The 14710-nt window shown below is 38.2% G+C and overlaps 1 protein-coding gene and 1 non-coding gene across 3 annotated transcripts; one reads left to right on the top strand and one right to left on the bottom strand.

Moving 5' to 3' along the window:
• Nucleotides 1–3888: 3888 nt before the first annotated feature.
• On the top strand, nt 3889–14469 carry LOC148864796 (ABC transporter B family member 2-like). Of its 2 annotated transcripts, XM_088976190.1 has the most exons (12): nt 3889–4432; nt 4542–4596; nt 4720–4895; nt 9300–9500; nt 9656–9915; nt 10046–10586; nt 10684–11063; nt 11200–11615; nt 11872–12113; nt 12238–12485; nt 12579–12991; nt 13655–14469. In XM_088976190.1, the coding sequence occupies exons 1-12, from the start codon at nt 4169–4171 to the stop codon at nt 14215–14217; spliced, it is 3759 nt and encodes a 1252-aa protein (XP_088832316.1). In that variant the 5' UTR covers nt 3889–4168; the 3' UTR covers nt 14218–14469. The 2 variants fall into 2 exon arrangements, with proteins under 2 accessions (XP_088832316.1, XP_088832317.1); XM_088976191.1 differs by lacking the exons at nt 3889–4432; nt 4542–4596; nt 4720–4895 and adding an exon at nt 6400–6560.
• Nucleotides 11711–11784, bottom strand: TRNAE-UUC (transfer RNA glutamic acid (anticodon UUC)). Its single transcript has one exon. It is a non-coding gene; the product is annotated as a tRNA-Glu (tRNA).
• Nucleotides 14470–14710: the final 241 nt, after the last annotated feature.

The raw sequence follows: 14710 nt of genomic DNA on the forward strand, positions 1-14710 counted from the left end.
TTGGTTACAATTGGCCTCAACTTGAGCCAACCGATCCCACCTACTAGAACTCTTTACTGTTGTCAAAATAAAGCCCTTTTAGTGGCCAATATTATTTGTGAAAACAAGTAAAAGGTGGGTTAGAGCCTTGGTGAGTGGTTCACACCCACCAAGTAAGTTCCTTTCACAATCTTCTGTTAATGGGGCATATTTGAGCTCAAAAATTCTTGCCACATGGTCAGAATAAAAGCTTTCAACGTGGACAGCTCGTTTGGGACAAGTTTAACATTAAAATATTATTGAAGCTTTCAATAGCCGATCGAAGCACAGATAAAAGCTTCTGGAAGTTTGAAATTGATTGCACAACGTGGGCAGCTCTCCTCAGTGGCAATACCTCCAACCCTGATAAAAGAGATCAGGATAGAAATTGATCTCAGGTCTCCATCATAAGAATTTATCAACAAGCCAGCTCAATTTCCTCAGCAATGGTTCTAAACATTAATGTGCATGCATTGGATATGATTTTCCCTTGGACTATTCTGGCTTAATATCTTCGTTAACTTTATACAATCTAAGGATGTGGTCTTAAGCATTTAATTCACAAGACTTGTATTAAAGACTTTCAATAACAATTAGATAAAATAATCAAACCAAATACAAAATCATTCTAATTAATAAACTCAGCTTTTTCCTCAATAGGTCCTCTATCATCCAATAGTCATGTCTAAATAATATTTAAAAAAAAATCATAGGCAAATTAATTCCTCACGTCCTATCATTAAAAAATACAGGTTTGAGTAAATTAGGAGAGATGGAGTAAAAAAAAGAAAAACATTGAATTTGAACTTGAACTCATGAATCATATATATTTAGAATTGGGCACATCAGCTCTCTATCTGGCTCAAACAGAATGGACCATAATCTAACTTCTGAAGCAGAAACCCAGATAAGGGATAATCCAAAAGATAAGTGATGCATTGCATACTTCATCTATATATATATATATATATATATATTCAATGTCCCCGCCATCAGCTGCACCACCAGGAACTACTGCAGCCAGCACTTAAACGTGTACTCATCTAGGGTTCCACTCTTGCCTGTGAACTGTGATATCCTTCTATCCCTTTAAACCCAGAACTGGACATGTGGGATGGGTGGCACCATTTGTTCAGCCCCAAAGAGAAAAAAACAAAAAACCATTGAATAGGGTTTGAAACCAACTCCAAATGGCAGAGTGGTGCATCAGCATGACTGATCTCATTTAAGCATGCCTCGACGTCCCATCATCAGTTTAGCCCATGAATTCTTTGCTCCGTTGAGGGTTGATGCCAGATATTACTGGGGCGTACGTGTGGATGAATCTGAAAGCATTCGTGTGAATGGTGAGGCCAATAATACAACCTATAGAGGAAGAAACAAGCCCTCGACGGCGAGAAATCCGGCTCGGTCACGGGCTGGAGTGGAGATCTAGAGAGAGAGCCCGGAGAGCTGAAAAGCTGTGGGCCTGTGGCTCGCCTGCATTTAATGTGCCAATTAACCTCCGCTGTCCCCCATTAATTCAAAGCCTATCAGCTACTGACGCCATTCTCACCCAAGACCCAACCTTCTTCCTCTCAACCGCCAGCACAAGTTTATGATTCCCATTTTCTCATCTATCAGCTCATTTCAAGATATCGGCTCAATATCTTGAAGTTTCTCGGCTCCATAAAATTATGATAATGATTTTAAGGGGTGTTTGGCAATGCAAATTTTGATAAATTGCTGAAACCTCCTCTAAAGTTTTTCACCTTTTCTGAAAACCTCCCTTTAAGTTTAGTAATTATAATCACTTTTCCTTAACTTTTTAATGTAGTTGCAAGTAGATTCTTCTAAAAAAAGACATTAAAATGTTCAAAATACCCATACAGTTACTAATAAGGCTAGTTTCTAGAGAATAATAATACATTTTTTATGAAAAATAAAAACAAAGAGAATTTAAATTTGTAGTTTTATCTTTGAGTGATTGATATGAAAAGAGATTGAAAGAGTTTTGGGATAGTGATTCATATAGAAAATTTGAAAAATAAACATTTTTATTAAAAGTAACTGCATGGATATTTTGAACATTTTCATACATTTTGTTAGAAGATTACACCAAGAGTGGGTCTACTTGCAACTATGTCAAAAAGTTCAGGGGAGGTGATTGCAATTACCAAACTTTAGGAAGGTTAAGCAATTTACTCTACGAATTTTAAACAAAACCATGCAATAAACATGGTTTGTGTTGGCATGGCAACTATTCATGGTTAAAAAATTTAAGGTATGCACAGGTGAAGAGCCCCTGAGTTTATTTTCCGGAATACTTTTAATGGGAAATTAATATGGTATATTTGATACTTCTTAAAATGTTCTCAATTAATCTAAATTATTAAATTGCACTCATTTTAAATGATCAGCCCCGTTATTTTTTAGAGATAAGTAGACTGTAGTCCCCCTCAGAAATCTGAAATTACAGCCCCCTCCTAGTCTATTAGTAGCCCCTCTATAAATCACATCCTATCCATGGATTTGGCACCCACGGTCAAGATTCATTCTACCCTAGGGTTGAGCTAAGATTTCTAGGTGTAGACTGAACAGTTAAGACCCCTTTTTTAACCATCATTGATCCCATCAATTGAACCAAGTTTGATACAACCTCTAAGCCACTATATTATGAAAAACTGCTGGCTATTTAAAAATAATAACATAATATAAACCACCTAACCCATTCAACGGGCTATTAGATCTAAAAAGTTGAACCATTGACTGGTTCACCCACAGGAAAGGTGGTTCAACCTTTTAGCTGGGTTTGGAAACACTGCTCACGTCCATGCATGTTGCCGTCTTACCCACAGTTTGATTGTAGCATGCAAGTGATATATAATTTTCATTTACATATTTTTTCTAATCTCATTATAATTAACTTAAAATCTATATTTCTTGTCATCTTTATCCCGTAATTAAAAAACTTGGTTGATGTTTAGAACAAACATATTCATTATATATATATATATATATATAATTTTGATCAAAAATTTTCTGAATTTAAAAGGAAACCAATATATATTATTATCATGACCATTAAAAAGGCATTTACCATATACCGTTGAAAATTTTATACTGCATCCTGCATCCCTGGCCCATTCAAAATTTAATAAAATCTCAATCCGAGCCCAGCCAATTTGCATCCCTAGTGGATTGGATACATCCCTGACCTCGGGTTTCACCTTCTTACCAAACAATGGAGAACCCTAGTTTAAACTCATATTGTCATCCATACAACATGGACTCATTTGATTTGTTAGAGAGAACAAGAAAATTATAAATGAGTTCATTTCAAAGAGAACCTTGAATGACCATGCTCTCATGCTGAACCCATTTTAACAGGAAATGTATCCATTTCAGAAGGTCAATGCTGAAATCATACATGTCATTTCTTGGACAAGAAACGGGTCAGTGCACTAGATACTAGTTGAATCATACAAAGGAATAAACAGGAGCGGATGCTTAAGAGTTAAAAGATCAACTGATCAGTTGCTGCTTTAACTATAACAAGAAAACAAAAGAGTAGCAGGTTTTAACTAAATGGAATCCGAGTTTTAATTACCCTAATACTTCGCTTGTATATCTGTAATTCTGCACTATTTCTCTAGGGGTCATTACACCAATCAACAAAACAAGACAAATGAAACGAAGCATTTAATTGGGCATTAATAAAGAGGGTCCCCATCAAGCTATAGGCCGACATGATCAGATGATCACATCCAATCAGATCTGTCGTCTTCTTCTTTCTGATGAGCGCTCATCAGAGAGAGAGAGAGAAAGAGATCAATATCTCGTGGCACATTTTCTCGACTATAATAGCGATCCCGATGACTTGAATTCCGTGTATGACAAGCGAAAGAAGGATAGTCTGAGTGGAAAAAAATTAAAACCATCACCCAATCAGTCAACCTGGTAGTTAAGAAGTACTTAATAGCTTATCTCTTTCATTCAACATTTCAACCTTCGAAGCTTCAAAACCTGATAGTTTCGGCTTAACGATTGAATCTTCAAAATCAAATAACTCAACTCTTGCATCCACCCTTTGAACTCAACTCTTGTATCTTGCATTCACTGGTTCCACCATTGTCGTCTCTCATCTTTTCTGGCCACTTTCTTGGCCAAAATGAGCTTCCGAGCACCTTTTCCCAGCCATGACAAAGAAGAAAAGAAAGAAGCAACAGATGAAAAGAAAACCGAGAAAGTTCCATTCACCAAGCTTTTTGCCTTCGCAGATCCCTGGGATTATGTCTTAATGCTCTTGGGCTCCGTCGGTGCATGTGTTCATGGGGCTTCTGTGCCCGTATTCTTTATTTTTTTCGGCAAACTAATAAACATTATCGGTGTCGCTTACCTCTTTCCGACTTTGGTGTCGCACAAAGTCGCAATGGTATATATATATAAAATAACTTCAACTTCTAACTTGACTCCATTGTTAGTGATCAGGTGAGCTTTGGGTTTCTTATGGACAGTGATTTGGCCTTGTCTTGTTTGTGCAGTATGCTTTGGATTTTGTCTATCTAAGCATTGTTGTAATGTTCTCATCATGGATAGGTACGAAATGATGTATTATTCGATTTCTTCAGTTTAATTCTATCTTGATTTGGTTAATTTATTAGTTGCAGAATTCATTTGTTGATATGAAAATGCTAAATTATAATACCTTTGAGCTTGTAGAGGTGGGCTGTTGGATGTATACCGGGGAGCGACAAGCGGCGAAGATGAGGCTAGTCTACTTGAAATCAATGCTGAACCAAGACATCAGTCTCTTCGACACCGAAGCTTCGACTGCAGAAGTGATCTCTGCAATTACCAGCGATGTTATTGTTGTTCAAGATGCCATCTCTGAGAAGGTATGGACTACTCTTTTATTAATTTTAACTTCAGATGGGTGATGTGTAGAGACAAAAAAAGTTGAATTTTTTTAGGAATTTATTGAATTATTGGAGTTCATGCATATATTAATTTGAACCAGAAGGAGGGCCATCAATATCACCCATTGGGATGGGAATTTAATTTTGATTAGATTATGACCCAGTTAATAAAATCAAGTGATTAGTTTATTTGGTTTAGAAAGGGGGAGGGAACTTCTATATGCTCTGCTGTTTTGTTTCTATTTATGATTTATGTGTTTTTTATTTCTTTCTTTGAATTAAGAATAGATCTAGTTTTATTTATTACTCCACGGCCCATCCCTGAGCTGAGATTGATACCAATATTAATTTGAGTTATTATTACATGAACCCACCCCAACTAAATGACAATTGTTCCATTTGAAAATTGGGTAAAACTAAGGTGCTATTGCAGAGGAGAGACGACCCACCATCACACTAGAAAAACAGATGGTTCTAAACGATGGGTGGTATATTTCCTGGTTTGGGATGGGCTATTGGGTCCCATCTTGAAGGGTTCTTACAAAAGATCAGAATCATATGATGAACTCTACCCATTTGATTTGGCTATTTGTAGTGTTCTTGTGGGAAGATTTCCATATCTATAAATCCAAATTAATTAGTGAAATGGAAACAGAGTTTCAGTCATGTTGCAGGCTGATTCTTCTATCCAGCCAATCTACATGATGGAAACCAATGAATGGTGTGTCCCCATATTCTCGGTAAAGGACAAATGGCAAGTTATGAGGGCCCCAGACAGATAGGCCTGCATGCAGAACCAAATTAATATATTAAATCACACATTATTTACAAGATTATATAATAGCGTGTACATCAGCCTAGGTTGCCCAATACATCAATCCTAACCCTTTTTGTGGGCTGTAGACCTGTCAACTGGGTTGGGTAGGTCGGGTTCGGGTTGGATTAATATACTTTGGGTTGATTTTGGGTTGGGTTATCGAACGTTAGATCCTAATTTTAAATGAAATGTTTTGGTTATGGTTGATTCAAGGGTCAATTTGGATCATTCCAAAAAATAATTGAAATTAAAAAAATAAAAAAAAACTTATATAAAAATGTTAAAATTAAAGAAATTAATCTTATAATTTTAAAAATAAAATAAAATAAATTGAATATTTAATAATTTAAAGAATAAACAATAAAGAGTAAAGACTAAATAGAAAAAATTAAAGAGTAGAAACTAATAACAATGCATAAATAGTCCCAATTAGACTTTAAGAATCGGGTCAGCAAATTGACCCATGACCCAACTCAATCTAACTCAGTTTTTTTTAAGATTAGGTCAGATTGGGTCATTCTCACATTCAGATAGTTAAATATGAGACCCTAACCCTGTTTTTTCAGGTTGGTTGGGTCAGGTTTGCGGGTTGGATCAACTTTTTGCTGAGTCTAGTGGACTGGATTGGGTTGGATTCAGGTTGGCCCAACCTAAGTTGCACCTCTACCACAGCCAGAGTTTTGTCTCTTAGGTGGCCTTTGATAATTGCTGACATAGAAGCTGAAAGCCAATGCTGAATAAATTCCGAACTTGTTAAAAATGTGTGCTTCAGTGTTTCAGCAATTTTAAGCCTACTTAATCGATGAATGATGACTGATGAGGAACAGGTATTGAACAATCTTAGCCCTAAAATTTTTATCATATTTCAGTAATACTCATGAATTCGCCATTTTTATGTTTGAAATCCTTTTAGCAATGCTGTTTTCAGCGCACCTCTTCCATCCCCTATGTAAATTGTAAAGCTCATTTACTCCTGTCAAGACACAAGCATTTCTATCCAAATTCTCAGCCCCTTACCAGCCAATCCAAGCAAGGGAGAAAAGAAAAGAATATAATAAAGGCTAGGTCTTGGGTTTGGGAAGTGGGAGCACATGATGCTCCCAGTTCTAAGGAAGCCTCTGGCCCACCATTATATGTTTCCACCTAGGCCCTATCTACTTTTCGCTAAGTTATTTATTCAGGTAAATGTAATTACCAAGAAACACTTACCTGGTAAGTGCATTTATCCAAGAAACACATACCCATGTTTTTTTTTATTTCTCATGTAAATAAGGCAATGACAATTTTAATCATAAAAATCCATTATTAATAGGGCATTTTTGTCCCTTTCAAATATTAAGAGATTTCCCAGGTAGAAAAGTTATTTACCCACTTATGAGATGGGTATCCTAGGAAAATAATTTTTCTCTGGTCTCAAAAAAGAACATGAGTTTCTCGATCAATGGGAACAAAAATCTCATTGGCCAACTTTCCCCCTCCCAAAATCCAAAAAAAGAAAACCCCCTAATGTGATGAACAGCTCAAGTAAAACCCTTTCACCATACCTTACAGATTTATAACGAAACTAACTTATTGCAATTGGTTGGGAGTGGAAAACCGTCTTCTTCAAGCTGTGATGGCATTTCTATCCTACTCGGTTGGATAACTGAAACTTAATGACCAAAACTGTCCTTTTTATAACTGAAATTTGAAAGATTGAAAAATTGTCCTTTCTATAGTGAAACAAGTAGGGATGGCATTTCTATCCTATCGGGTGGGTACTTGCTCCTACTAGGGCTGTTTACGGGTCAGGTTGGGTTGGTTTATTGAGATTTTTTCAACCGACCCGACCTGGTTGGGTTACCTGAAATTGAAACCGAAATCGACCCTGTGTTAAACAAAACTGACCTGATCGGTTTGAGTCGGATTGGGTCGGTTTCGGCACTAAGTTCAACCATGGTAATAAATTGGTAGATTGGAGAAAGAAGACTGAAATTTTGTGTAAAAAATGACACCTAATTCTATTAGAGAAAGAAGACTGAAATTGGTAGGGGGCGGACCAAGTTAGAATAGAAGTTATCAAGAAAATAGAAAGTCAAATTGTATTAGAGAAAGAAGACTGAAATTTGTATATTTCAAGAAATCTTCTAATCTAAGTAAAAAAGGACACCTAATTCTAATTGTAATTGGTTGCCTATTTGGTGTAAAAGACCATAAAAACTAGGATCCTTTGATTCTTTTCTTTAAACTTTTCAAAAAAATTCATTGTCTATTTGTTTTACAATACTTGCCATTAATGTCATTCCTAACTAGAAGACTAGAATTTAAGTTAGGTTGTAACTAGGATAGAGATAGCTTAGTTAAGTAGGAACTAAGTAGGTTGTAAATACTAACTAGGAACTAACTACTAACTACTAAGTCGGTTTATGGTTTTTTTACAACCTGAAACTGACCGGTGCTGAAGAAAACCCGACCGATTCAGGTTGGGTCGGTCCGGGTTGGTCGGTTTGATCGGGTTGGGTCTTCTTATGAACAGCCCTAGCTCCTACCCGCACCAACGGGGAGGGTTTTTTCTAGGAGTGATCATCAAAAACCAAATAAAATAAACTAAACCAATAAAACTGAACAAAAAATTTTGATTAATTGAACCTACTAATATATTTGTGTGTGTATTTTATATGCTTTTCATATATATTTTATATTATGTATAAGTTATAAATGGATATATATGAATTATATATAAATATATAATATAATATATTTTTTATTATTTATATGTATTTCTAGTATTTTTATTATATATTTATTGATAATATATATTATCAATATAAAAAAAAACTGAAAACCCGATTGACCGTACCGGTGTAAAATCAAACCACCCTCCTCAACCCATATATTGTTGGAAGGCTTATGAACTTATTTATTAGGTGTTGAATGTAATAATTAATAATTTATGTGCTTTTAACATGTTTTAATAAAATAATTGGAAAATTTGATGATTGTTCATGCTCTTTTATTTATTCATTGCTTATATATAACAAGAAATAATAGGAAATTAGGATCATAGAGAGTTTTGTATTTCCATGTGCAAGGAGGGTTTGGATTTTGAAAATCCAACCCACTAGGAATGGGTTTTAGCTAGGGACGGTACAGATTGGGAGGTTTAAGGAAATGGGTAGGACACTCGCCGACTCCACTCCATTGCCATCCTTAGAAACAAGGGAAATTATCTACAGATAATTATCCAAATCAAATAACTGAATTATCTCATAAGGTTGATGTTGAAAATAAGCTTGTAGTGGACCCTGAACTCCCTGTTCCTGGTGTATATGGAGAAGCGGGTCAGTGACAAGTAATAGGGGTCATGACCATCCGGATGGTGGGTCAATCCTCATAAATCATTTTTTTTTCTCTTATAATTTCCATATGATGTGTGATTTCTTTCCCATACACTCAGTGTGTTTACCGAATGTGCCTCCCTGATCCTTCAAGGGGATAGCATCACACCAATATTTACTTGCTTCAGTGGGGGCAAAACTGAGTACATCACTAAGTACTAACTATATGTTTCATCAAATGTATCACAGATTGGGAATTTCATGCACTACATAAGTCGTTTCATAGCCGGATTTGCAATTGGGTTTGCTCGAGTTTGGCAAATCAGTCTTGTGACCTTATCAATTGTCCCTCTGATTGCCATTGCTGGTGGTGTCTACGCGTACATAGCAATTGGTCTCATGGCCAGAGTAAGGAAATCCTACGTCAAGGCTGGAGAAATCGCAGAAGAGGTCTATTAATTGTTTACTGCAACAATTGCTTTTAATTAGCCTAAACTGAAAACTTGTAGACAATGTGGAAATGCTGCTAGCTAGCTTAGCTACATCTCTAAACTAGTGCAGCTCTGATCAATTAGAAGTTGATTGAAGTCGTATTGATCTTGCAGGTGATTGGTAATGTTCGAACAGTCCAAGCGTTTGTGGGAGAAGAGAAGGCTGTGAAGATGTACAAGGATGCACTGGCCAAGACATACACGTATGGGAAGAAGGGAGGACTAGCCAAGGGTATGGGGCTTGGATCGATGCACTGTGTTCTGTTCTTGTCGTGGGCATTGCTTGTCTGGTTTACTAGCATTATCGTCCACAAGCAGATAGCTACTGGCGGAGATTCTTTCACCACCATGCTCAATGTTGTCATTTCTGGCCTGTAAGTCTCAGAGGACCCAGTCTGCAAAATTATTAAAAGCAGTTCCATTTCTTTTAGTCTTTGATTTGAGATACACTAGGAAATAGAACTAAGGATGTCTGAATCTCTGAATTCTTTGTTATATTCTCAGCTCTCTAGGAATGGCAGCTCCTAACATCTCCACCTTCATCCAAGCAAGAACATCTGCATATCCCATTTTTAAGATGATTGAGAAGAGCACAGTTAGCCAAGCCAGCGCCAAAAATGGACGTACCCTCAGCAAAGTGGAGGGGCACATTCAGTTCAAGGATGTATATTTCTGCTATCCCTCTCGCCCACATGTGGTGATCTTCGACCAGCTTTCTCTGAATATACCATCTGGAAAAGTTGTCGCCATTGTTGGAGGAAGTGGGTCGGGAAAGAGCACAGTAATCTCATTGATAGAGCGTTTCTATGAGCCCCTCTCTGGTCAGATACTGTTAGACGGAAATGACATCAAGGAGCTTGATCTCAAATGGCTCAGACAGAAAATTGGATTGGTCAATCAGGAACCTGCTCTCTTTGCCACTACCATTCGTGAGAACATCTTATATGGGAAAGATGATGCCACCTTGGACGAAATAACACGAGCTGCAAAGCTCTCAGAAGCGATATCATTCATCAACAATCTTCCTAATAGATACGAGACTCAGGTATATGAATTTGATTTCTCATAACAGTAACCATTTCATTTGTTTTCTAGCTGCCATTAACGGAAGATTTAGTGTTCATCATTACTGTGAATTGCAGGTTGGTGAGAGAGGAATACAGTTATCAGGTGGACAGAAGCAAAGAATTGCAATATCTCGTGCGATACTGAAGAACCCATCAATCCTGCTCTTGGATGAGGCCACAAGTGCCCTTGATGCTGAATCTGAGAAGAGCGTTCAACAGGCGCTTGATCGTTTGATGGTTGGACGAACAACAGTTGTAGTGGCCCATCGGCTCTCCACCATTCGGAATGCAGACATCATCGCCGTCGTCCAGGACAGTAAGATTGTCGAGACCGGGAGCCATGAAGAGCTGATGTCAAACCCCAACAGTGCCTATGCAACTCTTGTGCATCTCCAAGAGGCAGCACCTTTGCAGCGTCAAGGTTCGATGGGAGCTGGCGTGGGTCGCCTTCCTAGGTAAATACCTGGATCAAACTTTGTTGAACCGGAACCAGAACCAGAAACCAGTGTGCTTCATGCCTTCATCTAGCTATTTGCTTGTTCATGTCCATTGATTGTTAGCCTAATTAACGTATGCAATTGAATTTGGCAGCATGAGGCTTTCACGGGAATTGTCTCACAGAAATACGAGCTTTGGTGCCAGCTTCCGCTCAGATAAGGAATCCATTGGGCGTGTGGTTGCAGAAGAGGGTGAGACAGAGAGAAGGAAGCCTGTGTCCATGAGAAGAATGATTTCAATGGTGCTTCCTGACTGGGTGTATATAATATATGGAGTCACAGGTGCGATCATGTCCGGTGCCCAGATGCCGCTTTTTGCTCTCGGAGTTACGGAGGCTCTGGTCGCCTATTACATGGATTGGGACACCACACGCCACCAAATCAAGAAGATTGCATTCCTCTTCTGTGGAGGTGCTGTTGTCACAGTCATCTTTCATTCCATTGAGCATCTCAGCTTTGGAATCATTGGCGAGAGGCTTACTCTTAGGGTGCGAGAGAAGATGTTTGCAGGTAAATTGATTAACAAAACACTTTCCTTCTCTTTCCCTAACTTTTCTTTCAAACCAAACAGACTAAGGAAGAGAAAATAAAAAAAAAAAGGCAACTTCCATTGCCGGGATTTGAACCCGGGTCGCCTGGGTGAAAGCCAGGTATCCTAACCGGACTAGACGACAATGGATCGTTGTTAAATGTTGGCATATAATAATCTTTCAGTAACACTCAACAGATACTCATTTTCTTTTCTTCTTTCTTTATATAAACACAGCTATATTGAGGAATGAAATCGGATGGTTTGATGATACAAACAACACCAGCTCGATGTTGTCATCACGTCTAGAAGCCGATGCAACTCTGCTACGAACCATAGTCGTGGATCGTTATTCAATTCTGATCATGAACATCTCTATGATCGTAACCTCGTTCATCATTGCTTTCCTTCTGAATTGGAGGATCACACTTGTAATCATGGCCACTTATCCTCTCATAGTTAGCGGGCACATCAGCGAGGTTTCTCCTTTTCTCCTCTAATTCTTATTTTACCCATATTCATGCATATCCTTAGCTAGTCGAGACTAGAGTGAAGGAAATTAATAAGTAAACCCCAGTTGAATTCTCTTGGGCTGTGTTGCAGAAACTCTTCATGAAGGGCTATGGTGGCAATTTGAATCAGGCCTACCTGAAAGCTAACATGCTCGCCGGCGAGGCAGTGAGCAACATCCGAACAGTTGCTGCCTTCTGCTCTCAAGATAAGGTCATTGACCTGTATGCACGAGAGCTAGAAGAGCCAAACAAGCGTGCCTTCCAACGTGGTCAGATTGCCGGCATACTGTATGGTGTCTCACAGTTCTTCATCTTCTCATCCTATGGCCTTGCTTTATGGTATGTAGTTTAATTCAGATCGGTGAAGAAAAGAAAGGTAGTACACAGCTTCAATTAGATGCAATGCTTATTACTCAATCTGAATTTGTGCAGGTATGGTTCTGTCTTGATGGGGAAGGAGATGGCCAGCTTCAAATCAGTCATTAAATCATTCATGGTATTAATAGTTACTGCATTGGCCATGGGAGAGACGCTAGCTTTGGCACCAGACCTCGTGAAAGGGAACCAGATGGTAGCTTCAGTGTTCGAAGTGCTGGACAGGAAGACGGAAGTGGTGGGAGATGTCGGGGAGGAAGTGACAAAGGTTGAAGGAACAATTGAGTTGAAGCGTGTGGAGTTCAGCTATCCGTCGAGGCCAGACATTATTATCTTCAAGGACTTTGATCTCAGAGTGCGAGCTGGTAATAGTATGGCATTAGTGGGAGCCAGTGGGTCGGGCAAGAGCTCTGTGCTTTCTCTCATTTTACGCTTTTATGATCCAACATATGGGAAGGTGATGATTGATGGTAAGTGTTTCTCAGTTCAAATTAACCATGATCGACCAACTGATCGACTTTGTGTATCTTTATGACACATGGGTCCCGTTTGGTTCGTCGGATTAGGAGTTTCGAGTCTGAATCGGAATTGGAATGACCCCTTTTGATTCCAATTATTTGGTGAGTGGAATTAGAATTCCATTCTCATTCCTGGTGGAATGGCCATTCCCTCCCCCTATTTGGGGAATGAAATTTTGTTCTAACTGAGGGTTCATTTGGTTCATGGTTGGAATCAGAATTAGAATAGGAATCAAAATCAGAATGATCTATTCCCATAGTCTGTTTGGTTCAAACAGGATTAGGAATGAGAATTGGAATCAGTAGGAATGAAACTTCATTCCAAAGGGAGGGACGAGGAATGGCCATTCCCTCAAATAGGGAATGGGATTCTGATTCCAGCTAACTAGACAGTTAGAATTGGAATAGCCCATTCCAGTTCCGATTCCAAACCCCTATTCCCATGAGCCAAACGGGTTCAATTCCCATTCGGATTCTTGGCTGAACGAAACGCATTAATTATGGGAATAGATTATTCGAATTCAGATTCCGACTGTAAACCAAACTGATCATTAATTAATAAGCTTTATTCTTTATGTCATAGTGATGGATTGATTCTTGTTTTATGATTTATAGGAAAACACATAAAGAAGCTCAAGCTCAAGTCCCTTAGGAAGCACATCGGCCTGGTCCAACAAGAACCAGCACTGTTTGCCACAACCATTTATGAAAACATTCTGTATGGAAAAGAGGGAGCATCAGAAGCAGAGGTTATTGAGGCAGCCAAGCTTGCCAATGCACACACCTTCATCAGCGGCCTTCCTGAGGGCTACAAAACTAAGGTTGGAGAACGGGGTGTGCAATTATCTGGTGGCCAGAAGCAAAGGGTTGCCATTGCTAGAGCTGTTCTCAAAGACCCAGCAATTTTGCTACTGGATGAGGCCACCAGCGCACTTGATGTAGAGTCTGAGCGTATAGTTCAACAAGCACTTGACAGGCTAATGAAGAACCGAACCACAGTTGTGGTAGCACATCGTTTATCCACCATCCAAAATGCAGATCAAATCTCAGTCATACAAGATGGGAAGATCATAGAACGAGGGACCCATTTTCGATTGATAGAGAACAAAGATGGAGCTTATTATAAGTTAATTAACCTACAACAACAGCAGCAGCAGGAACAGCAACAACAACAGTAACTATACAAAAAAATTATTTTGATGATTTATGAAGGATATTTTTTTTTCATATTGTATTTTCTTTCCATAGTTTACTCTTCTTTTTAATTACTATTTTTTTCGTCTCCCTCCTTTTCTATATCAATCTATATATAGATTATGAAAAGTAGTGATTATTTTACTATTTCAAGTGTACATCATGGAATATTATATGTAATCAGTTTATCCAGTTTAATTAATGTCACAACAGTGCATCTTATTTATGTCAATAAAGAGTGAATTTGGCACAGATTGCATCATCTTTATTACAGTAAAATTTGGGGTTTAAATCGTGAATTATGTGTGTGGAGATGCCTTGTAATAAAGATATGTTTTGTGGGTAGGAATTAATGAACTATGGGTAATTAAACTGAGAATGAAAATTTTGAGGAAACTTGTTAGCTTTCAAGAAGATGATTAATGAAGAAGGGAGGATATTCAGCAGTGACCGGCATGTCTTATATGTAGCATCGAT

This window comes from Nelumbo lutea, chromosome 3 (assembly GCF_056320005.1).
Source record: "Nelumbo lutea isolate HS-2025 chromosome 3, American lotus-T2T, whole genome shotgun sequence".
In the NCBI taxonomy this organism is placed as follows: domain Eukaryota; kingdom Viridiplantae; phylum Streptophyta; class Magnoliopsida; order Proteales; family Nelumbonaceae; genus Nelumbo; species Nelumbo lutea.